This window comes from Sitodiplosis mosellana, unplaced genomic scaffold, assembly GCF_009176505.1.
Source record: "Sitodiplosis mosellana isolate CC-2019 unplaced genomic scaffold, AAFC_SMos_1.0 Smas_scaffold_6226, whole genome shotgun sequence".
Lineage (NCBI taxonomy): Eukaryota > Metazoa > Arthropoda > Insecta > Diptera > Cecidomyiidae > Sitodiplosis > Sitodiplosis mosellana.
Window position 1 is genome coordinate 21,487,427 of NW_022601467.1, and position 27,518 is coordinate 21,514,944.

General features: G+C 36.3%; 1 protein-coding gene across 5 annotated transcripts; it reads left to right on the top strand.

The window, feature by feature from the left end:
- On the top strand, positions 1–27,518 carry LOC129579398 (prominin-like protein). 5 transcript variants are annotated; one of them, XM_055469465.1, is made up of 17 exons: positions 1–1,530; positions 18,842–19,215; positions 20,024–20,168; positions 20,298–20,426; positions 20,572–20,759; positions 20,958–21,122; positions 21,263–21,390; positions 22,352–22,794; positions 22,889–22,993; positions 23,080–23,245; positions 23,329–23,523; positions 23,658–23,981; positions 24,105–24,263; positions 24,362–24,483; positions 25,799–25,849; positions 26,329–26,481; positions 26,574–27,518. In XM_055469465.1, exons 2-17 carry the CDS (start codon positions 18,930–18,932, stop codon positions 26,683–26,685), a joined length of 2,871 nt encoding a protein of 956 aa, XP_055325440.1. In that variant the 5' UTR covers positions 1–1,530; positions 18,842–18,929; the 3' UTR covers positions 26,686–27,518. The 5 variants fall into 5 exon arrangements, with proteins under 5 accessions (XP_055325440.1, XP_055325442.1, XP_055325444.1 ...); XM_055469467.1 differs by having other exon boundaries at positions 316–1,530; positions 26,332–26,481; XM_055469466.1 differs by having other exon boundaries at positions 342–17,788.

Here is a 27,518-nt window from a genome sequence, read left to right on the forward strand (position 1 = left end):
AATCGCCATGTGTGTGCATGTACGAAACACAAACGAATATTGCACGTTAGTTGGTGTGCATGTTTTATAAGTGGTTGCGTTGTGAACGGCATTTCAAATGTATGACAATATTTTGCGGCATTAAAGTGTTCGTCCACTTTGTTTTCAATACGGTTCAACGTATTCGGTGCGATAGTAACCGAAGTAGCGGATGGCTGTGAAATGTGTGTATAGAGAAAGAGATCAACGGTAACAGCCAGCCAATACATTTCTGTGTGTGTATAAATGTGTGCGTATTGCGATGGCGCATACGTGTGTATGTGTTTGATTCACAAGAAGAGTGAACGACATGGTCGCAGTGTCGAGAGAGAGAGAGCACAAGCAAAAGCAAAGCAAAAGCAAAAAGCACCGAGCTAAACAGTCCACAGTAATAGTATAGACGAGAACGGTCGTCGATTGTGTTGTGGTTGCACGTCGGGCGAAAAATGTCGGATAGTTCCTTTGTCTGTTTCACAGCCAAACGGAGTGCATAGTTCAAAATTTATAAATGACATAAAAATCAATCAAACAATCCATTTCCATACAGTTTCACATTATATACAGTTCTTCTGTGCACATTTACATCATTCGATATGAAAAATTAGTGCGCCCCAAAAAAGAATCAAACTGCAGTTGTGGTTTTTAGGTGATTTTGCCGTTGTTTCGTTGTGTATCCACACACGCAGATAGAAGAAGGAAACATCATCATCATTCTCATCCAGAAAAAAAAACAGAAAGCAAGAGACAGAGTGAGAGAGAATCTAGTTATAAAAAAAAGTGGAACAAAAGTTCATGATACAAGAGTGGAAGAACAAGAGAGCAGAAGAAGATTTTTCTTCGGAAATTTGTGTATTTTATTTATTTTATTTTTGGCTGCACCCGTGTTTGCCGAACGTTCTCTCTCTATCAGCGCTGAAGTGTGTATGTCGTTAGCTGGTCTCTAATTGTTTTTTGTTGTTGTTTCTGTTTCGTTCTTTTGTTTATTTTGTTGTTCTTCGGAATCGGGTGGTGTCTGCCAATAGCAGTTGATTGCTGGCCGTAAGACGACCACAATGAATCGAAATTAAAGAATGATGAAGACTCTCAAGACGATCGACCAAAATTAATTTCGAAACCGATTTGTATGTTGTTTTCTTTCTACTTCTTCGCATGCTTCTCGTTCGAATCGGATACGAAAGCAAATCAAACTAGAGTGTATGTGTGTTCGCTGCAACTATCATCATTCAAGAAATGATGTCCGAAAAAATATTTTAAATCGAAAATAGAGAGAGAGAGAGAGAGAGAGAGAGAGAGAGAGAGCGAGAAGAACGAGAATCTGTGCTCATTTATCAGAAGAAGAAAAATAAATAAATGCGTGAAAAATTAAACATCGGAGGTATTTCAATTTAAGACTGCGACGACAACAACTACGACGACAACAGGAAAAACAAACTTTTCACCATCTATTTGACTGTGATTTCCAATTTCTTCGCTCTTCGGTATATGCGACGTACAACGCAAAAAGATATTCAGGTAATTTGCTTTAATTCCCTTTTTCATGTCGCTGTTTATGCAGCGAAACGCACATTTAAGCTATTTTATGCGATGCGAGTGGTATATGCATATTTTCGTACTTTTGTTTACGGTAACTACGACTGAATGTATCGGTAAAGTACAGCCAAGCGCATAGGAGACAGAGAATGGCATAGAGCACATTTGGAAAAAACAGAAGAAAAAAATCAAAACAAATCTATCGAAGCGGGTCATCGATATTTAATGAGGTCTTGGACAGATTGAGATTCATAATTGGCCAATGCAAAACAAATGGGCCAATACATTTCTTTTTATTAATTTCAAGTGGGTTTTCTCTTCTTCGCTCTCATAAATTTATGTCAAAACACAATGTTGGATGACCAAGAGGATACTGCCCTGCCCTTTGCTATGTTACTACGCTGAAAAATCTAGCATTCTGTACATTGTGTGTTTTTTTTTGGTTAGCTTGTAATCAATGCACAACTTTACACCAAAACAGTAGTGGTAACAGCAGCAGCAGCAGCAACAATAGCGATATACCAAAATAATATGCCATAGATGTTTGAATACATAGCCAAAAGAGGAATAGAGTTCAAGCCCACATCAAAATCATATATACGAAGTAGCCACAGAGACATGCATACCCACAGAATTTAGAACAGATACTATGTTCGATATACTGATATGTACACCAATACATGCAAACACTCGAAAAAATAAAACAACAACAAAGTCATGAACAGAGTGGTACACATGCCCTGCGTTAAAGTCATGGCGGATACACAATTCGGCATAGCAAGGAGACTGGCACACGCACACACCTATCCAGACACTCATATCTACTTGCACACACACTTATATATATACTGAAATGAAAATGCGATGGTGAAAAATATATAAACTAAAGTGAATATGCATTATGTTGAGAAAATTTTGACACTTAACATCGACAAGGCTGACATTAGAATATTCCGTTGATACTATGGGCATCGCACTGTTCTTATCTACGAGTTTCAATGGCCGAAAAATGCTTTATTATTTTGTCTTATTTTCATTCGTTGGAAATGCATTTGAGTGTCCATGTTTTTGTCATTTGCTGATGCTTCATTTCGACGAATAACAACAGCTGAACGGAGTGTGTTGATGTTGATGTTTCATTTTAATTGCTGACTGCTGCTCGAGCATTCGACATACGACCACATTCAATGCTTACACACAGATGCCAAACCAAGAGTTTGCAGGCTATAAGCATGCAAAAACATATGTCGCATTGAACGCAAGACGTTGATGCGTCGACCTACTTCATTTTGATCCATTTATATGTTAGATTGACGAAACCAAATTCATATACCTGAGAGACGTCAACGAAATACCATTTTAATTGTGTACCGGTTTTGTTCTCTCTTTTTTTCCAATTATTCACTTTTACCATTCCGGTTAACGGTTAGATTGACCATAAAATGCTTAATTTACATACATTGGTTGATTTCAATTCTTACGCTCACGTCATATGTGACGTGGAAATCGAATCGCAGGGCAACTTCTTTTTACGCAAAAATTGAATTATCTACAATGAAAAAAAATACAATGTACAAGAAAAAGCAATTAATCAATATGCGATTATTGGCAATTTGATTGTGTGAGCGTAATTTATTTCATCATTATTTGAGTGGCAATCACAATTCGTTAAAAGCATTTCATAATGGATTTTTGTCAACAGCAGTTTGTTTTTCTTTTTCGTTCTGCGTTCACAGTTTGCCGATTTTGTCATCAAATCATATTTTTGATTCTCTCTCTCCTTCGCTCCCCCCATATACACAGTCTATACCACAGCATTCAAATAAACAACACATTTAATTAAGTTCAAAGTCGGTTGTGATTACGAGCAACGAAAAGTGTTTGCTGCCCACGCTTCAATGACTTGAGTTCGCCCATCTGAAAATCCGATTTAATTTTTACTGATAGTAATTGAAGCATCGTTATTGTTACAAAATGGGCATCACATCATCACACACATACAACAGTAATTAAGGCTAATCTTGATCAATGAAGGAACCGGGGACAGCCCCACATTTTCTGTCAAAAGAGATAGAGAGAAAGAAAAAAAAATTATCGATGTATAACTTTACTCGAAAGCAGTTAACTTTTAAACAGTGTGCGGCTCCTTTAACTTTTATCGCTATCGCATTTGTCGTAATCAACTGACATTTCCAAATAATTAACATATTTTTTTTTCATTGATTCTAATGAATCAGTCGCATGTTTCTTTCCAATGGGTGAGGCACTTTTGTTGACGTATTCCCTAAATTTAGATACCTAGAGTTAAATTATTAATCCGTTTCACAAAATATTATTCGATTATGAGTGTCAGGCGATGTCGAATTCACGCGCTCCACGAATACTGATGGAAATTATTCCATGCAATGAATTTGTAAATTAGATTTTGAGACTAATGAAAGTTCATTTGTTGATTAAACATGTAGCTGGTTATTAGTTTTTCCAATTTTGATCGTTAGCAACGTGTTACGGGACAGGTGGATAAGCGGATTATTGTACTTGATATTTTCATAAAATTTGGACGAATCGAATGTTGTTTGTTTTTTCTGCGACCTTTAGAAATGTTATCGTTGTTTTTTTAGTAGTGTAGAGATAACGGCTTGTTTTGTTCAGATTCCAATTTTCCCCGAATTCACACTTATAGATATCGTGTGCAGTTAATTGCCGCACACATTTCGGCTGATGTGAAGTGTTGTGCCCAAAGATTAAGACACAAAATAAATCTGGACTACAATGTTTGCTTACTGTACCGTAGCATTGACTAAAATATTAGAAAGTTATTTTGAACCTTTATCCACTCGAATAGAGTGAGAAGGGAAAATGAAATGAAACGAAAATCTCCAGGCCTTCAAGATATCTGTGTGTACACAAAGTTGCATGACTTCGTATAAGTGCGTTTATTCTCACCAGACCGAATGAAAAGTGTTCACAGAAACATGACACTAACGCAGTCGGTTTGCGATTTCAACGAAAATCGATATCGTGTGTGCCGTGTGTGTGTGTGTGTGTGTCGAGACACTTGCATCAAAGCCAAATCGGTGCAAGTCGTGTAAGAAATTTCACTTTTGAATTATGAATAAAGGGAATTCAACGACTTTATCGCATGGAATTGATTATGGGCATGGGTGCAAAGCAACAATAAAAAGAATAACACGGATGATTCATTTTTAAACAAATGACCATCGATAGCAGCAGTTGCACGACAAATATAAACATGAAATCAATAAATATGCATATCAAGTTGCAAGTTCGGTTGCATGTCAACTGATGACAGTGCATAAACATTTCCTCAGATTAAAATCTAAAACGAAGTAGCACAATTGAATTGATAATTCGCACAACAGACATACATCCACCCACAAATACAAGCATAAATCATTTTCTGTCTATATAATTTTCTAAAATTGCGTTGCACACACGCAACGCGAATGGATTTGATTAAAGTTCATCCTAGTTGGGGCTATCGCTGTCGTTCGGTTGGGGAATCATTGAATTTGATTGAGAGAAAAATTAATAATAAAATTGAAAATCACGTTAAATTGCATACGCTCGATAGATAAGTCAGCCATGGTATTAATTAATACGATGGACGCCATGAAATAGTATGAAAACCTTCACCGAATTTTAGAAAACAAACTCTTCGCAATGAAGTCGCATTTATTCGCCGCGTCAAATGGATACAAGCGAAAGAAAGTATCAACTTTAATTGTACAGGTCGTTCGTTTGTTTCGCACAGTCATTAGCGCTTGTAGTACTTGTGTGCATAGTTTTGCTAGCCCAGCCTCGTGTTGTCTGACTCTCTGATCAACATTCACTGTAAGCACTTGAACACGATTCCATATTCCGACGAATCGTTGTGTTCCTTCGCATTTTTTTTTTCGTGAACTAATTGTACTTAATGCTAAAGCAGATTGAGTAGCAAAGGTTTTTTTTTGTGATGGAACGAAACGTTTCGAATTGATGTTAAGCTAGAATAATAGGAGAGTTTTTCAAAACAAAATTCACAGTCACTACATTTGGCAATGAGAATTTCATCATCGTGAAAAGCAAAAAAGAAAAAGCAACAACTTCACGGGATGGAAAGAGCAAGTGAATGAAAATGATCGAAAAATATTTGACGTTTAATGCTTAAAACCGTATATATATATATAAATTACAAAGTAATCTCATCGTGTCGATTGATGTACACGCATGGAAAAGACATATAGATAGAGAAAAGAGAAAAAAAAATGAACGATGTGAAGCAATTTTCAAGAATCTGGGCAAGAATAGACAAGTTTTCTGTAGCGATGTAATGAATTTCGTCACGTTTATTTCGTTGGGTTGGCGTTTTTTTTCGCTCTCTTCTCTCAGTAGGCACATAGAGGCGGCGTGCAACTTCATTTTCTGTTGGATTATTTATCATAGTCAACGATCAAATTTGAATGAGCTACCTACACTTATAAGTTCACGTCAAACCATCCAACAAAACCTCTTCTCTACCTCACTCAGTCAATCAACCAACGAAAATTAAGTGTTGTTGGTATTTCGGTCGTTGTTGTCCAAATGAGTACAGAAAATATCAAATGAAACCGTATTCATACCCAAAAGTGATTAGCCAACCAAACATGTATATTAGGCAAACGAAGAAATATAAAATGCTAAAGAAAATGAGAAAATACGATATATGAGTGTCTCTTATGATATTTGTTTTGGAGCCGAAAAAAAATAACAAATTTAAATTGCGTTCAGTCAGGTATCGCAGATTTTTCAATACATCAAACAGTTGTGATGATGTATTTCTTCCTGCTATTCAATTCGATGAGTCATTTTACCGTAAGCAGGGTAAAAAGAGTGAACCGAAAGAAAAAAACCACGAAGACACAACGAATAAAATCATAACAACAAAATGGGAGCCACTTCCAAGAAAATCAAGATAATCGCATTCAAACCATTTTATATCTGTTGTCACTCTGTGTGTGTGTATGTGTTATTTTTCACCGATGATCTGATTGGCGAGAGGTTCACTGAAGTATCGTCAAGATGCGCGTGATAGATGCTTAAGTTCTCGATAAAAATCATTTTGTGTTACCCTTCAAAAAAAAAAGACTTACAAAAACCGAACTGAAAAAAATATTCGTTGTTCCTCAAAACAAGATTTATTCTTTCTTTTAACACATCATGAATCATGTAACGAGTATGCAAAACCAAAAAAAAAAAATGAATGCTTGCAGCAGCGTCTTCCGTTCGGGTTTTTGTGGTTTTTATTTTTATATGGATTTTCTTACTATTATTACTCATTCAGAATATATATATATCCATATTCGTATGGCTGTTTGATTGAACGTAGAAGAGAACGCACAATTACGAATAATTGTTTATTATTCGGAGAGCGAATGCCCCGCAGTGGAAGAATGAACGAACGAACGAATACAAAATATATTTTATATCAACATTTAACATCGTTCATTCTTTACTCCGATTGCAGTAATAATGGGCTGGTAAACAAATACTTTGCATTGAATGAGTTGCAACAAATGAAAAAAGTAGAAGAGGAGAAGTAAAACAGCAAACAACAGCAAATAGAATCAACATAAAAATAGAGAGAAATAGAGAAAAAAAAATTCGACTTAAACTAAAACAGGTAAATGACAAGCACGTACAGGTTACAGCTGCTGTAAATGAAATGCAATTGAACGTGCGTTTTTTTTTTCGTTGTTGTTATTATTGTTGCTCTTCATCGACATCTCTTTCGTTATCCGCATCGCGCGAGAACATAACGAATACACACAAGATACATTTAGTCATAATGAAATGATCTATGCGTGTCTCTTTCACTTTGTGCTGGAACAAACCGCTGCACAGATTTGGTTCACTCATTCGCACGCAGAAAAAAAGAACACTTTATTTTTATCAACGTGAAATGTAATTGCGCATTCGAGTTTGCACTCTCTCATTTTAACGGTACATTCGCAGGCAATGAACGACAACGAAAACAGTAACACAAATCATTAACACTATCACCTGTGTGCGACGCTGCTCTCCGATACTCCAGTGGTGCACACAAATTTTGATGTGATATCGTTTGCTCTGATTTTCCCGTTGCAATTGCGCTCATGTTTCGATCATCTATGTGTGAACGTATATATTTTTACATTATTCATGCCCATATTTTTTTTTCGTTCGTTTTGTTCGAAGTGTGAATCAAAACAAAAAGTATAACTTGCGCAACGAAAGCCCATAAAATGATAAATTACTTAATAATGAAATGCGCCGTATACACAGGGATACACTGAAACCCATGTAATCGCTCTGCACTAAATTTTATTTACAAATCACGTGCATTCGGCCGTCGCTTTGATTCAGCGGCAGCCCCGTTGTTTGCATTTCTAATCCACAATGCAACACCTATGGCTGAGCATCTAGCGAAATCATAAGATGAAACACATCCAATGAGAGAAACAAATTAATACGAATAATTTATTGATATTTAAGATGGAAGTTAGCGGCATTGAGGAAATGACGACGCATTTTTGATGTTAAATTAAGAAGGCATATTCCGTTGGTGAACGGTTCTTATCTGGCCAGATGATAGATATTTACATACACATAACACAACTGATAAACAACTCGATACATGCCGTTTGTCACATGACTGACAACAGTTTCGGTTGAAACAGGCCCCATTGCACTCGATGACATAATACTATTAAACAAATAACAAACTGCGAATGACAAAGTCAACGATATCATAAATAAATGATGTGTGCTGCTCGTGTTCAGGCTACCAAATAAAGACGACATCATTACTGAAACTGCTGTCGAACGGTTTTCGGTATCTTTATTTATTTAACGAAAGCAGTTTCAATGATTATTGCACGTTAATGTCAAGAATCTGAAAAGAAAACTATGCACTAATCCCTCAATGAAATGTCAATGCTGGCGATCTATTTTATCTTATCTCTTGCTATTCAACTAATCTCATCGTATCCCAAACAATAACATGATATTTTTGTCATAAAATGAATTTCCTTTCCACGGTGCGTGATAAAATTGGGAAAATTGTGAAATAACCGAGGAAGCGTGAACAATTGAAAAATATGTCGTCGAGTAACACAGCATAGTTTGAACTTTGGGTCGGAAACATCTATGCTAGTTGGGCCATAAAACTACGCAAGAGCAAGAAAGAAAGGAGAGAGAGAAACAAAGAGAAAAAGGAGGCTAATGCCTGGAAAGTTACATCGAAATGGTTACAGAATGTTGAAAATGAGGCCTTTTAAACCAACACAGAAAAAGAATGAGAGAGAGACACAGAGAGAGAGATACGGGCGTAGACCACATGCACTTTTTCTGTTGTATGGCCCATCAGTTGTTGCTGTTGCTCTTTCGATATGTTCAAGGGACTTTTTACAGACATCATTCACTATCTTTGTTTCCGAGGCAGCATTATCGCGCCATTGTCAGGCTTCTCTCAGTTTTAGATATATCTATTACACTAAATGCGATGAGATTCTATATCGTTTCTTCTTTTTCTTCGTTTTTCTTGTTGTTGCTGTTGTTGTTTTCCATTTACGCTTGATTCATTTGTTGCTAAAAACAAAACTGAATGTCTCCTAGCTTGATTAAAAGTTTAAATACGTATCAACGGATACGATTTAAAAATAACAACCTTTTTACACTGCACAACACATCGTATTTTCATTTGATTCTTTTCCATTTTTCTCTCTTTCTCATTTTAATGGAGAGAACAAGAAAAAAATGAGCGGCATTTGTGCATTGTTGTTCGAATAAGGTTTCGAATCGACCTTTTAATTTAATCCGAACAATCAGAAAACAGAACATATTTAATCGTTTTTGTTCATTGTGCTTATGACAGAATTTGGTTGTTGGCATCATCGCACAGTTTGCCAGACTGAAAAGAGTGCGAAAAGAAAAGCTTGTGCCGGTTTCACGACCGAACGGAGAAAAGAAAAACGTAGCGCTAAACGTGAGGAAATGTCACTTTGAGAAATTGCAACGATTGCTCCGTATGTTACAAATGGATTGAAAATGTACAGCTACGGCAATATGATCTGGGTTTATAAATGGAAAGAGAAAGACAATTAAATATTGCCAGTGTTCAAGTGACACGGGCTGTCAAATCAGAAATCGTACATATCATTCCAAATGGTATCACTAAACGCTTTCTCAATATAGATTTATATTATATAAAAATATATAATTCGATAACTCCGATTTTCAAGAGAATGTGTTCAACTGGCCCCCGTTGTAGAGACAGAGATGGCGAGAAATTTCTCTTGTACCTTGAATTGGTGCACGATTCAACCAGTGCATCGGAGTCATGAGTTTTCTTTTCGATTTAGAGTTCATTCAATTTTTACACTTGTGTGAGAAAAGAAGCAATGACCAACTTGAGAAATGGTTTCAGCTAATTGTTATCCAATTGTGAAACTAGTTGCTATGTCCAAAGTGACTGGTTTTGTTTCCTTATCGGATGGCGCGTTTGCCTGAAAACAAATTATCAACTTTCAAACGAAGACATTTCCAAGAAAGTGCTTGCTCTCATCATGATACATTTAGACCGACCAAAAAAACACACTAAACGACAACACTGAACTGCAGCACAACAATTGAGGAAGAGATACACTGTGAAAACAATTGCTGATGGAAAAAAAGTTTTCCTTGTTTGTTCCTCGACTTACTCGATTTAGTTGGATGATCCGAGAGATTTTTCAAACTGTTTTCATTTTTCTCTCTTTTCTCGCTGTGAATAGCAACAATGGCCACATTTGGAATCAATATATGAATGGCATGGCATGGCTTGTTCCTATTTTTGGAGTCAATTGTTACATTCGTCCCAATTCATGCATGAATTAAGATGAATTTAGCCATTTCGAATTCGTAGCCGGAATGAAATGAGATCAAACGTACGACGAGATAAAGAAAATGAAGCATAATTTTCAAGAATCGGACAAAAGCAATGAAGATGAATTTGATTCCATTTCAACGGAATTTATCCAATTTCTTATGATTAAATTGGTTGGTTGGTTGGCCGATCTGTCGATCACGGGCAAATGAACAAACGAGCAAACTGTATCCCGCATATTCGTCGTTGCCTTATGCCTGCGCGAACTCAAATATTATTACGTAGCCGAAACGAATGTGTGTGCAGAGAATGCTGCTGTCATGTATTGGCTTCTCAAAAGGCTTATTTCGTGTTGTTCATTGACAGGAAATACAATCTCTAATCAGACAATTGCTTTGTGTCGTGCACTTGCTGCTTTGCCAACCATCCGAATGGAAAGGCATTCAGGCGAATGCAGGTTGAATGCGGTTTTGAAAGACATTCACACAATGAACGATATTTGATTTGAAGATAAAAACTAAGAACAGTTTTTTTTATATTGAATGTTCAAAGGTACATTAAGGCTATTCTCTGAATTAAATGCGTCAACTTCATAGGGCAAAGGCTTTCACAACTGGAACATTTTTGCCATATTCATTTTTTCATCAGTCGCGAGAAGTCAACGCTCATCCTCGTTGCATCTTCTTTCATTACATTAATTGTTTGAGTACCCATATCAAGTGGACGCCCAACATATGGAATATATTGTTAATTACAATTTCATTTGCTGTCGTTGTTGCTGCTGCTGCGATCGTGAGAGAGTGAAAAATTCAATGGCTGAAAAATGTGTGAGCTGTCAGTGCTATTGTGTTCGCATTTGCAAAGTAGGAGGTCGAATTTATGCACGTTTTTTTCTCTCTCTCTCTCTCTCTCTCTCTCTCATTTCTTGCTGCTGCATATGTTTTATAATCGCATTCAAATAGCTTCTGGCAGTTATTGCCATCGCTGCTCTGTGTGCGTATGCGCTAGCAACCATGTGTTCCATTCTCTCTTGCTTCCATCCAGTGGGTTTGTGTGTGCGCGACTCTAAATTTTCACTAATTAATTGTAATATGAAAAATATTTAACGAACCATTTCATTCCGTTGCATTTGTCTTTCTTTAAGCGCACATATTCTCTTCTCCGTTTCGAAAATTATCTGTTGGATGGTTCCGTGTGTGCGATGGCACAGCGCCTTCTGCTATTACGGAAAATTAGTGATTCGCTTTTTTTCCCTTGAGTTCATGCTGAATATGAATCACATAAGCCATAACTTGGATGTGTGCTGGAGAGTGTAATTGAACTTTGTGACGGTAATGCCGAAAACACAAAACGCCAAGAAACCCATGATAAATGGGAAAATCAACCAGATTGACACGCTAGAAAAGACGCAAACAGAGACAAAGTGAATGAAACAAAAGATTGGCTATTGTATAATACTAGATTCCAATAAACCAGTCTATTAATAATCTGCGATAGTTTGTGCATTTCAATTTTCAAGTCAGACTCTTATGCCTCTCTAGCCACGGCTTAAAAATGCAAATGGAAAAAGACGACGAATTGATAATATAAGAAAAGAAAAGGAAAGAAAAAAAACCCAAAGATAATGGCGAACACCAGAAACGTTACGTGTGAGATGCTAATGACTCAACGCTGGCCATTTACTTCGTTGTTGTTGTTATCGCTGCTTTCGTATATACTGATTATTATTCATCAGTATATTGAGAACAGAAAAATAAAACAAAGATTTTCCTATCTCACATTCTCGCGCCCGTTCGCATCTTTCTAGCTCAAGCGTGGCAAAGATTCGATCATAATGTACGCTTGAATTACAAGAACCGTTTAAAAATTAATTTCAATCAAACGAACGAGTGATGACGACGAGAGTGTCGCCCGTTTGCAAGCGCGTTCACTCGCTTGCTACGTTGCCCCGTTACAATCGCAGGCAAAAATATGACAAAAATAAATTTCGTGTTTAATGCATTAGATTGGCAACGGTTTTACTTTTTTTGCGTTTGAGTTGTGTTGCCGCATGTCTAACAAGTCGAAACAACGTGTCGCTATCAACTCTCTCACCGTCTGGATTTAAAATGTTAGAAGAAAAAAAATCAAAAAACGGCAACGTCCACTTTGAATTTTACATTAATGTGTAGATCGTCAATGTGATTGCGTTATTCACGATTTTATGTTTTTGGCCTTTGTTACGGTCGCTTGATGCCCGAGTGTTTGTGCCGTTTAAGTGCAAGCCATATTTCGATCGACTCGAAAATTTATTAAAAGCGGCAAACGGGGAAACAAGCAGCCGCACCACCACCATCGCCAAATGTTCAATTCGAATTTAATTTTGCCGAGCGCAATAACACAAACGAATTACAGCAGTAGCTGGATGGATCGATGGCAATAATGATTATTTCATACATTGTATGTTCATCATTGAATAGTTTTTTGTTCGCCAAAAAGGGAACGAATTGTGTTATTTTGCCGCTGGACGAATTATTATTGACTAGAAGCAGATTTGGATTATTGATTCGAGGGAAAAAAAGGAGTGCAAGAGAAAAAAAAAGAGCCGAACTCAATTTCGGCCCAAACAATATAGCCCGAAACCAAAGCAATAAATTCCGCTTTATTGTTTCCATTTGCTCTCGCCAGAAAAAAAAACACACACACACACACACCGAGTTTGAGAGAATTTCACAGACCCAAACTTCCGTACCGAAAGAACAATCACCAACTGGACAACTTCCGTGCCAATTCAAATTTACTCACACAACAAACACTCCCATTTGGTTTTCACAGTGATTTCGCCAGCCATATTTCAAATCGATTTCTATTTCGATTTGGAAATTTATTTTTTGGATGGATTTAATTTTGATTTGCACAAGAACAATGAAACAACAACAACAACAACAACAACCAAATTGCCGAGTACGAAATCAAAATTATTGAATGGAAAAAATCATCGAGTCGTATTCGCTTCGATGTGCCAAACCGATTTGGGTTGCAATATCATTTTGTAGCTATTATGATGTACAAGCATTCAAGAGAGATTTCAGTACAAGATTACCTCATTAGCAATCATTTATTCCATCCGCATGTCTAGAAACTATTACTTTGCGCCAAATGTTTCGTATATGCTTCAAGACTCAAATGTACGGCACGGTGCAAATAGCCACTGAAGTGTGGTGACTACCTTGACTGACCTTCATTGCAGCAAGTTTCGACGGTTGAACTAAGCGAAATTTGATCTTCGATACAGCACCGAAAAAATGAAGAAGAAGAAAAACGAAACCATAAAGCGTATTGAATTCATTCTATCCGCACGTTGAACTACGCGAAATCGTGCACACATACACGCAAAATGAAAACGTCACACGGAACCAGCTGAATCGAAAATCTGTGACCATTTTGAATGGGCTTTTGTTTTGTGGTCTAAAGTTGGCATTTATCGACGAAACGATCGTTAAACCCATGGAAATTTCATGGTAATCATTACGTTTTGAACTTCACTTACAAACACACACACAACTCGAAGTATACACGCATCAAATGGACTTATAAATGCTTGTTTCACACGTTATTATTCATATAGCCGACGAGATTTGAGCGCAAAAATTCAAGTGCATGCTTCACCAAGTAGAAAATATGCTTACATTTCTGTCTCAATACTCTCACTAATTTTGTTTTTTTTTTCCTTTCGTATATTTATACATAGCTACATATATATCTATTTCCGCTGCTATGTATATCACATATATTTGTTGAGTTTTTTTTTCTTCGATTTTTTATTTCACTAATTCGTGCGTCTTCGTTTTGGTTTGTTTGTTGTGGCGGTTTTTTTTCTTGTTGTTTATACAAAATGTTGATATCGTTTTTATTTTCGTGTGTGGGAACTAAATCAAAACGACTGACATTGAACTAGTGAGCACAGTGCCCGTGGCTGAATGAAACAAAAAAAATCAAATAGCGATAACATAATATGCATTGCGAATTTTATTAATTATGTTGTAATATCTGAAATTGACTCTTTATTAGTCGCAACCATATATACCTATATGTGTTCGCGCAAATAACGCATGATAGAATCTGAAGCGCGGCAGAGTCGATCGAATTACATGGAATGACACATAGTTGATGTCGATTTATTTGGAGCACGGGAATCTCATTACCGCACATGTAGTTAGGTGCACAAATTGAATTTGCTGGCTACATGATGATGGCACGAAAATCAGGTCACACTTCAATCCATGACGTGAAAAAATGGAACGTGCCACTCGCTACTACTGTGGCATTTCCTGATTGAAATGCGACGATATGCCGAATGAAAGGATGCCCTCAAACCATTTTGTCGAAGTGTTTTGCCAACGAAACTCCATGCCAAGATTTTTATGATATCTTTTTTTAATCGCTGCAACGTCAACGTTGCATAATACTCGATATAATGAAATTAACGAGAGGAAGACAGAAAGAGAGCGAGAGGGGAAAAAAATGGAACAGCAAAATGTGGTGCGCCCTGGTACAGTACACATACATGAAATGAGAGCAAAAAAAAAGTTTGATCGTTAAGTTAACGGGAGTTTGTGCCACTTCGGAGAAAAACGTTTTTTTTTTCTATTTATCGGCAAAGTGCGAAAGTGTCAAGCCGTTTAAGACAAATTGAAAAGAACCAGACAGAAAGAGCGAGCGACAGGGAGGACGAGAAATAAAAATGTCGCTTTCCAAATTAAGAGCAATTGTCACAAATTGCGTTTGAGCACTGCGTTCATGACTGATGAGTATACCACATCCAACCCTCAAACGTTTTCTTATTTCTCGCTTCAAAAAATAACTTGATTACAGTAAATTAATTATAAACTAAGCAATCATCGTTCATTCTCATTCTTTGGCGCGCTCTCACATTGAAGTGATGATAGATGGAATGAGGCTTAGCTTCTGATACACTTTATGTATACCTACACCCAAACAACATACGAAAGAGGAGGAAAAAAAACAACAAACAATTCGTATAAACTCCAGCAAAAGACAGCTATTTCATTGCATATTTCTAAAACGTTTACCTTTTTCTGACACGAGTGTGGTGCTTTTAATCTCTGTTCATTGTATTATTATTATAGTTACCGCTATTATTTATTTTTGGTTGGCGCAATTATGTGAATTATATCTAAAAAAATTGCTTGACAAAGGCAAAACAAAACGCGCAAGCTCCCAAGAGAGCGAAGAGAAAAAACGCACATGAAAAAAGGTGTACCGAGCAAAATATGTGCCATTAGACGTAGGTTTTGTTGCATGAAAGGCTTGCTCACCTTATTTGCTCGAAATCACGCTTCGTTACACGATCTGGGTGAGTAGTGCAGCATCAACAAAATACAATTTAATCGCAATTTTTTTTCGGAATTCATTCATATGTTTGAGTTGAAAAAAAAAATTGTTCAAGTCTGATCTGGGCACATGAACGAGTGTTTGGCATACACACTGCACACTATTTATGTATCGTTGATTTAAAACAGGCGCGCGCGTGTTTGTGTGTGTGTGTGTGAGTGAGTGAGTGCGAACGCAACCAACACAATTCGACACATATTTTCTATTTACATGTTCTAATTTTGGACAGTTTAATCCACACGTTCGGCCACGCATAAATAGAAATTTCCTCTTTTTCAATTAAACGACTTTTGCAGTTTGTTCGAAATCATTGAATTGAATCGCATTGTATTTTCGGTTGCCCGAATTCATGAACAAATTGCTGAATAAAACAAAAATGGCCGCATAAAAAACGTTGCGGTGATGTGCCGAAAAAGAACAGTATAAACCGTTCTAAATTCAATACAGAAGCGAGAATGGAAGAGAGAAAAAAGTGTCTGTAAGTGATTGATGCCATGCAAAGTGGGGATGGGTCATTCAAATCGTCAAACAAAGACACACAATAAATCGAATGGAATAGAATGATGGCGAAAGCGGTGAACCTGACCGTTAAAAAAAATACCAAAATTGTTAGAAATTGTAATTCAATCGTTGTTTTGAAACTGTCTACAAATGCCACAAGCAGTGCAATACGCGAAAACATCGTATGCAAAGTACGTTTTCGGCGAATGCATAAACAACGGATGTCGACATGGTGTATATTGTGCTCTATACTTTCTCTAGCTCAAAGAATTTAAATTCGCTTTGACAAATTCACCGGAATGCTGTCGTAAATTGTTAGATTTTAAAATTTTATTGTCACTCACTCAGGATTTATGGGCTACACAGTTTTGAAAATATATGTGTTTTGGTGCAAAGTTTTGGTCATAACAAGATTTATGTTGCAATTGACGTTGTCCGAAATTGCTGCTGTTGCTGTTCCAAATTCGTTGAAAATAAGCCAACTAACGCACTTGCGCTACTGACACTGTTGCCAAAAGTATAAATTATATGCGCTGAAAATAACCCAAAATATTGGGCGTCGAAACAATTGTACGCATTTTTTGGCCATTTTCGAGGTGCGCCTGTGATCACAACAAAAATACGCGACGATTCGATGACATTATCCATGAAAGTGAATCACTTAAATGTCTGGCGATTTCACTCGAAAGAAAGTGCCAACAAAAGGAAAAAAAACAAACAAATACACTCAACGCAAACGGATGAAAAAAGTGAACGGGCAATTATAATGTGTACAATTCATTTGCTCTATGAGATTTCTTTATTTTGTTGCTGTTGTGTGTGTCTGCGCGTCGTTTTTTTCCCCTCTTTTTTGGTAAGAAAAATCGATTTCATGTACGGCCTTTCCATTGACTGACTTTTTTTTGCCGTTTTTAATATTTCATCAAATTCACAACAGTAAAATTACCAAGTCATACGCGCACTTTTTTTACGCACTGCCCAAAATTTGTACACATAAACGAAATAACCAAACAATACGATCTATTGTGATTATTTCGACGGTTTACTCACAACATCCGCATCAAATACAATTCCAACCATTGACATATATATGTATCTGATGAAGCCGAATGAATGGAAGAAAAGACAAAAAACAGAGTCAAACCTTTGGGCAATTGATCCGTTAGAAAACGTCTTTTGCTCGACTTTCCGTCATTAAAAATGAAAGCGACCCTCGTCTACGTCCACATGCGCTGTATCAATACACTTCATACACTCGACTCTATCGCAACTCGTTTATATGATCGAATTACAATCATTTGATACACAATAATGGCGAATAATCTCGATTGAAATTGAAATGAAACGGTATTGTGGGGATTAATCATTCCGTTAAAAGTGATTATAAATCAAAATTGTAAATACAAACAATATGATTCACCTCGAAGCCGCCGGGCATATGATTTGGATTGCAGCACGAAGGTAAGCAAAGCACGTGTGTGTGTGTGTGTGTTTGTTTGCCTAATGAATCTCTTTCTGCCTCAACGAAATGCTGTATACCGTTTTATTCGTTTAGTGCATGTCATAATTACTTTACTCATAATGATTCTGAATTTATGGGCATAATTTCGTAAATGAAACGGGTCTCGAGCTCACGTTGTAACGGCACAAACACAGAGTTGAATGACAATAATAATGTCGACGACAACGACTCCGACGATAGTAGCAGCGACGAAAATTATAACCGCTGACCAATTCTAGTCATTTCGTCAACAGCTTTATCACAATCAACAAACACCAGTGGTGACAATGAACTGTGTGCCTCTTAGAATTTTTGCTATTATAATATTTTTTTTTTTGATATGTTAACTTTTAATTATCATGCTTTAATTCCGTTGTTCGTAGTTCAAAGCACGAAATCAAATTAGTCATATTGTGTGTGTGTGTGTGTATGGTTGTTACAATACAGCTCTGAAAATGCTCGGTTGCGTGATTTCTAGACATTCTGTGCTCGTAATAACTATTCAAATGCAAAGAAGATTGAATGAATGAAACGCCCGTTTTTTTACATACGGAGAGAAGTGAAGAGAAGAAAAAAAAGCCAAGCCAACAAACGGCGAAAATAAAAAGACATAAAACAATTTTATTTTCTGTAAGACTCTCTACGACTGGTGAATGATTCATATATGATGAATGCGACAATTCTCGGCCCAATGAATACATGTAAATTAAGGTAGTTACTGTTGCACGGGCAGGTTGATGACCCCAATATTATAATCGTTTGCTTTCGATTCTTGCATTAGGGACACTCGCCCCGTGTGCATTCACACATTTTTACACCAATTCGTTGCCATTATGCATACGGGTTGCACATCAAAAGCACAAACTAAATTAACGAAACGGCATGCATTTTCTGCTCAATCGTCAAGAATATCATTATTTTAAAATAAAATCATCGTTCATAACAGAGAAGAAGAAAACAATCACGTTGCAAAATTTGTATTTATCCATATTTTATTTCTTTCCTCTTTGCAGATCTCAATTTAAATCGTAAAACAAAAACGACAAACTAAAACAAAAGGAAACGAGAAGAAAACGTTCAAAGACAATTTAACGCAGAATAATGGCATACAAACAATTGAAAATGGTCCCGTTGCACACAATGCTCATCATCGTCGGTGTAGTGCTAATTGGTGCACTGTCATCGATGACACTGGCTACAAATGCCGACCTACAATCACCCCAAAACACACGCATCATTCAATTTCGCGATGCAAACTTCTCGGTATGGAATGAAAAAGTCAAATACAACAGCACTGCCATGACGAATCCAAAGGGTATGGAGCCATTGTACAACCTTACAACCATTATTTTAGACTTTTTCCTCGGCAAAAAACCAGTCCCAGATGGTAAGTTGACTTAAAGTGATTTCCACCTAGATTACAATAGCATATTCACACTGGTGTACGTTTGGAACATTCTTGATTCACGCACAACAAATACATTTCCGTAAATCTGTCTCAGCGAAATAAAATACTAGAGAAAAAACAATAACCATCGCCAAAACAAACGACGTTGAACTACAAAATCGAAGCACAAAAGAGTGAAAGAAAAAACCAAATGCATGACAACGAAAAATTTGAATAGTTCATCGTATTTTTGTAACGAACGAATTGGTTTCATTGTGCGAGAATTTCATGGTTGAAATGTATTAAATAATCCACACACCGATATTGCTATTACTGTGCTTTCCACTGAAAACAATAAATCTCGTTCGGTGAAGAGAGAAGAAACAAGAGATATCGGGTTGGTTCAATGCAAAACGGTCGTTCTAGTCGCGATTCCACCACACGTTTCGGCCATTTGTTCGAAAAGGCTTACCAAGCATTTTCTTCCATGGTGATGATGATTAAATACATTCTTTCATTGTGCATAAAAGCGCGGCGACACTCATTTAACGGGTCAGAAAATTTGTCAGTCGTCAAGAATAAACAATGACATTTCATGTTATGTGGGTGCCATCGTCAATGGTGGCGGTCGCTTCTGGTCTCGACATTTTTTTTGCCCATGCATTTGACTAATGACACACCGAAATTTGGTTATTTTGATTCGATTATGTGATCGCAATGTAGAACATTTATAAGGAATTGTTTTCTGAACAGAAACGAAAAATCAAAAGCGAATGATTAACGGCAGCATTTTATTCCCTTTATTTAGGTTACATTCATGTTTCGAATATGAATGTGACGCTGGGACAGAAAGTACGTGATCATCAATGGGTTGATTTGGTCAAGCATTATTGGGCGATTCTGCTGGTGGTCTTCATTGCCGCACTAATGATCGCATTGATGCCAATCATTGGGTAAGTTTTACAATTGACTTTCAATCGCTTCAATTGATGGGAAATTTCGTCGGATAATTAAAAAATCCAGAGAGATTTTCGCTGGACAATTCAGAATGTCTTAACTAAATGTCATAAATCTGCATTTAGATTGTGTGTTTGCTGTTGCCGATGTGCTGGTGCTTGTGGCGGTCGTTCTCAGCCATTCGATAAGAAACACGACACGTGCCGTCGGATTTTCCTCGGCTTCTTCTTGATCGTCGTCGCGACTGGATTAGTGTAAGTAATATTGCAGCGTTTTTCTTCTATTTTTCCATTCGATGAAGAAGCAATAAATCTCAACGAGAGACTAACAATTCAATTTTTTCGCTCTTTTGTTTCCATTCCTTTCCGGTTTTCATTTTTGCCATTGGCCAAACAATAGTTTCAGTGTGATTGTCGCATTCGCTACAAACTATTTGCTACAACAAGGTATTGAAAATGCAACGACAACCGCACGATATGGTGTGTCCGATACACAGGAATTCCTACGATCAACATCGCTTCAATCGAATCACATTCTGGTGAAAAATTACGATGAACTCACCGATCATTTGGAACTAATGCTAATGGGTAAGAGTTTGGGTTCGCTGATTTATCATCCGATTGTATTGTTTGTTGATCAATCAGCGTTATATTTTTCCCCTTCGTGTTTCTGTGGCTATTTGCAATGCTCCTCGTGTTCATTTTCATGTTTTCGGGGGGCTTCGCGTAATTTTCAACTGCCATTCATTTATTCGCATTTTCTTTGTCGCTGTGCACGCGCATTAGATACTGCCGAAGTGGTGATCACCCAGCTGAAAGAGAAATCGAAGGCGGTTTCATTGACTCAACTGGCTACATTTGTCGAAACGCTGCCGCAAATCGAACAAGATTTACATCGGATGAAGGAAATTACGGGCCAACTGAGAGTGAACGCAAGTCAACTGAGTGACGGTACGTAAATGATTTGTATTTCTTTTTCAAAAATTTTTTTTTTTCATACAGTACGATTGGTATTTGATGAAACAATGAAATTTAAATCGAATTTTTGTTTTGTTTATTACATTCGTGTGTGTTTGTCTGTTGTCAAACAGGTTTGCGAGGCGTAAAACGTGAATTGCTGTTAGCATTAACGAAATGTCAGAGAGTTAAAGCTTGTCAAGAGGTTCTCGAAGAGTATGAAATCGGAAAGCTGGATGTGAATGGCATTGATTACGATCAGGTAATTAATCAATGAAAATGTTTTATTAGCTACACGAGAAAAACACACACACACATAGATTCTAGCTGTCGATAGCTGCAGAGTTCCAGATTAAGGGATACAGAGACAGCAACAATAACAAAAAAAAAACAAATTTGATACAAGTCTCAGATAGTGACTCAATAACGGTGGCCAAACTGCTTATTTGCCAATAAATATAAAATGGAGAAGAAAAAAAAGTTTCTCAAATAATGCAAAATAACTCACAACATTCATTCAACAACAACAACAACAACAACAAAAATACATTTTTCATACACATAACTCATTTTCATCCAATCGATTCATGATTAATTGTGATTAACATTCAATGTATACTCTTTTTTTGTGTATTCATACTTGGTTGTAATTTTAATTGTGACACAAAGATGTTAGACCGATACTTTCCAAGGGTAGGTTTCTCTTTCGTGAATTCATTGTTGCATTTTTTCCTGTACACTTATTTGTTTTGCAATTTAAACATGCTTGCCTTTGTTCGTTCTCTACTGTTTTGATTTTTTTTTCTCTCTCTCTCTCTTTCATTTTTCCGTTCATTTCACGAATTGTTTTTGCTTGTTTTCATGCACGATTTGAATAATTCGCTTCTATAATTCGTTCCAGCGGATATTCAGTTTCCATTAATTTTCTCTTATCGCATTTCGATGATAGTATACCTTTCGTTTGGTTTTATTCTAATCTCTAAAATTATTGTTTTGCATCCGTTGTAAATTTTGAAATTCATTCCGTCTCATTGAATCCATGACGACATTTTTTTTGTTCAATTCCATAAGTTTGTTCATCCAAAAACAATTAACACCTTATTCCAGTCAGAATGCGTTTTTTTTTTATTCCGATTTTTTGTCCAAGAAAAATAAAAACACACACAAAACTCATTCGGACCGAACATTTATTTGTTTGGCTTTTTCTTTTGACTATCGAACAGTTGCCGGATGTAAGCGAAATGATTGCCAGTGTTCATGATTTGAATTCGGGACACACAATTGATTCAATTCGACGCAGCCAGCATACATTGGAGAATCTGCGTGATGACATCAATCGAACCATTTACTCGAACATCCCGCAAGTGACAAATTCGATTCGTAAAACGGGCACGGCCATGCGGAACATTTCATCGGAAATTCAACGTACATTGGCTCGATTGTCGGATGTGACCGGTCAAACGAAGCAGCATTTTAACACGGCCGATGTTTATATCAAAGAATACTATATCTACGTGTATTATGCATTGCTTGCTGTGTGCTCCACCCTCTTGCTGGTGCTAATGTGCATTGTTTGCGGATTACTTTGCGGTATTTGCGGCAAACGACCAGATGGCTATGGCGATGACTGCTGCAATAAAGGAGCCGGAGCACGATTTTTGATCCTGTAAGTCAAACGGATAAACAAGTTTATCTATATATTACATCGACACCATGGCCAACAGCATTCATAATCATCTAATTTCATAATATTATTGCAGCGCTGTTACTGTCATATTTTTGACAACATCCATTTTATTAGCGGTTGGAATTGTCATTTTCCTCGGCGGCTTGATATTGCATCGAGGCGCTTGTGTGCCATTAAAGTGAGTTAAATTGATGGTTGATTCATTTCACAATTTGTATTCACAATTTGTAACTCAATTATCATTTTTTTCGTCTTGTTTCACAGTAATCGAAGTGACGAAGTGTTCAAGAATTACATCGATCCAGTGATTGACTTGAATACAGTGATTTACGCCAATGGACAACGGATGAAAATTCGTTCACCAGAAATTGAACCCTTGAGAATATCCCAAGTGATCGATTCGTGCCATCGTAATAATTCCATCTATAAAGTAAATTTCGCTTTCAAATACTAATAAACATGATTAAAATATGAATAGGTTTGACTAACCGGTATTTTTCGTTTGTAATCTAGGTGCTCAATTTGCGAAATTATTATGATATCTACGAAATACTAACGTATCCGGATAGATTTGAGATAAAATCCCAATTACAGAAGCTCGTTCAAAGTGTTGAGGTACCAAGCATTGAAATACACGTTGACGATGCAATTGTACGACTTGCTCAATCCGGTCTCAAAGATTTTGATATCGATAAATTTACCGATAACGTAAGTCCAATTTCGTTTTAAATGTTCAATTCATTTTGATAAGCACACTTTTGAATTGATTATTATGATTAGAACTGGTTTTATGTCTTCAATCTAAATTTTATGATGAAAATGATTTAATTTTCTCTACTTAGCTAAACGAAGAAATCACAAAACGTAACCTCAACACAATTGCCCAAAAATTGGAAGAAACTGCCACGAAAATTTCCTCAAATTCCGAATACAGTGACATTCGGACGATTTTAAAGAATCAAGCATTGCATTTGCGCGTCTATCAAGAGCAGTTGGTCACACCAATGACAGAACAAACGAAAGAAATGCTCATACTGTCACGTCGCCTTGAGGAAAATCTTAAATTCAATCGTAGCTCATTCAAAGTGGCTCTCGAAGAATTCATCCGTGAAATTAAATTCGCTCAAGATTTTATCAACAAAGAAGGGACGGAATTTGTACAAAAGGTAAGCAATCATTGGGATCAATCAATTGATATCATTTCCATACGTGTAGAAAATGGAATTTGGTTCAACGTTCAATCGATGCATTATTTTTTTTTATTAATTTACTTGAAATGTGTGACACAGGTTGCAAATGAGTTGGTCATTGGTTTCGAAGAGGAAATCAACGCATATTTAAATCATGTGGTCAATCAAACCGAAAACGAGCTAGGCCGTTGCGGTCCACTGGCAAATGTCTACAAATCGGTAGTCGTGGCCGGTTGCAATCGAATTGTTAATCCTTTGGTAAGTTCTTCTTTTTCTCTTCTCTTGAGACACATTCGCCGCTTCGATTAAAATGCAAGCCTAATTTGGATATCGTTTGTTTGTTTCACTTCTTGCAGAATGGATTATGGGCCGGCATCATTACGTGCATTCTCCTATTTTTACCGGCAATAATATTTAGTTTAAAGTTATCTAGTTTATATCAAAAATCTGACCCGTATCCCGGTCCATTGGTCGAAGCGTAAGTATTCAACATCAAAACAAAAACAAAATGATACACAAACACAGACACATACAAAAGAAACTATGCTGAACAATCGATAGTTGTTTTAAATGCGAGAGTCAAAGTAGAATTGTTTTTTTAGGTACATTAGAATATAATATGGTCAGAAATACGATTTGTTTTGTTTTTGCTTCATGTTTTTAACGCATGTGGCCATATGAGTTTTTGCATGCGATTTACCTGTTCGACAGACAAAATTCTTATTATTTCTATTTTTTTTTTTTGTAATTATCGAAAAAAAAGAATTCACAAAATGACATATTTCAGTGCTAATTTATTTTGAGTGCCTTTAACTTGTTTGCATTTAAGCTATATAATTTAATACTGAATTGTAATTGATACAACAAATATGTTATGTTTTTTGTTTTTGTTTTACATGCAGTGTGTTTGTGAAGGAAAAGGTGAAACGTGATTTTTTTTTACTTGATAAAACAAATCACACTGAATTCAATTCAACCAAATAGCAGTTTCGCATATTCTATTTTTGTTAACATTAAATTTCTATTCCTGACTCGAACGTGCCTTAAAGAAGCTAATTTATAGTAATTTTTAAAGAGAAAACCAAATACTCGAAACTGCAATATGCACCATATATTTTCAATTGATTTCTGGCAATTATTTGGAATCGCACAGAAAAACGAATCATGATCACCTTAAAATACTCACATGCATACAAAATTGTAGTTGTTGCATTAAGTAGACTCGTTGATATTGACACATGAAAGCCAAAACGGGATACACGAATACACACCATCGAATACATCCTCTAGCATCTTCTTCACATTATTCACAAGTCTTGCATCATACAAATCAATTCTTTTTTTTTAGTTTGTAAGCAATAAAATAGACAATTGTATATCACTAATCACTGCTACAAACAAACAAAACAATTAGAAACAAATACACACACACACACACACACGAACAAACTACAATAAACCGAACATATTGAAACAGAACAGATGATTAGTACCGGAATGCCACTCACACTCATCATTTTCTCATCCTTCAATTTCTGTTTTTATCTTTGTTTTTCATCTCATTTGGTTTTATTTCTCTTTGTTTAAATTCGATGACATTACTTAATTAGACTTTTCTCTCTTAACACTCACACACAGCAGAAAAAACACATTTTTTTTGTTCTAATCTTATTAAATTGAAATTCATTTCTAATCCCGTTCGGTATTTTGTTTTATATAATTTTTTTTTATGTCGTCAAATCATATTTTGTTTGCGGTTTCAAAAATTTGCTTTTTATGGAATTTTTTTACAGAGAATATTTGTATGATGCCTACAGTGAACGGGATAATATTCCATTAGCGAAGTAAGTATAATAGCAATATCGACGATTATGTGAGTAAGCGCACATAAACGAGACCATACGCACGAGACAAAGAAATACGATACAAATTAAGAGAGACTGAGAATATCTTTGGAAATTACATATTCTTACTTGAATATCATTTTTCTTTCGTTCATTTTGAATTTGAAGTATATATTTTTCTTTCTATTGACATACAATGAATATCAAGAAAAATAAAAGCGAAAAGAATGAATTGATTTTGGCTGTGCACGATTTGATTCAATTATACGTAAATGATTTCTATTTTTGTAACTTTGTAATTGTTGTGGAGCATACGAGCAAAAATTACCGCAAACTATACAAATATTTTCACAGACATTGAGAAAACTGAAGAAAAATTACTCACATTTGAATATGGCGCAATGAAACAGTGCCACGTTGTCGGCCGATGCTTTCAACAAAACCAATTAATGCTTTGACTTTCGTTTCAATCATTCAAGCAGTGGACCGAAGAATAAACGACGAAAAAATGATCGTCGTGTTTCATCGCGAGACCGTCGGGCTGATTACTATGAAGACTCCGGTTCGCCACATCATGAACATCACACCGGCAGTGGATCACGTGAGGCACGATACAGTGACATGGCTCCAAAGTATATATTAATCGGCAACATTTCCTCCCCTCTCAACTCCAAACATGTTTGGTCTAAACTAATTTCGTTGTGAATTCTTTTTTCATCTACAGACACTGGAACGGTGGACCACCACGATATCAAAACCCACCGATTGCGCCGCCAGCGTCGGAATACGAACGCCCACCGCCATACTATTATCCAGGCGCTCCATCTGAGGACTAAATTATCTGCCAATCAAAACAACCAAACCAAATCAACTGTTTTTGCTCCAAATGATTTTCGTGTGTAGAAAAAAAAAAAATCAGCAACAACAAAACAAAACCGAATCAATTGCTTCGTCACATTTATGGAAGGGATATGATCAAGCTGATGTGCGAAATGAAGAAAAAATTAAGAAATAACAATTTGGGCTTAGGACGCATACGCGAAAATTCCATAAATGTGTTTCAATCCAGGTTGCGATTCCAATTTGTCGAATTAATCTACCAAGGTTTCTATACGTAGAACTTTACAAAAAAAAAACAAGAAGAAGAAGAACAAGAACAAAAAAACAACTATTAAAAAAATTACTATTTGTGTTTTACAATTTGAACTGCATTACTACAAATTGTATGTATTAAAATTTAAGAGAGTAGGTTTAAATGAGAATCAAAGTAGGCATAAATAGTATATTTCCCTCGAGCGAATGATGATTGCTCAGCTCAAAATGCAGGCCATCAGAAAGAAAAGTAGTAATAATTTTCCGTTCTTTTTTCTTTTGGATACACATTTTGCTTTTTATTTGGCAAAATCAAAACGAAAAAAAGAGAGAAACATACACATAGATTTTCTAAAGACATTTGATTTGCCCAGAGGCAACATGGTCACTGTCGGCGATTACCATTTTCTTGCAGACAAAAAAAAAGCGAAAAGAAAAGGGAATCAAGAAATCCGCTCAAGTGGCGCACGCAGAAGATTACATTCACAACTATATTTTTGTATAATTTTCACGATGAAATCTGATTTGAAGCTAAGCAGTACTAAAATCTGATGAAAAAAAAACCATTCAAAAGAAA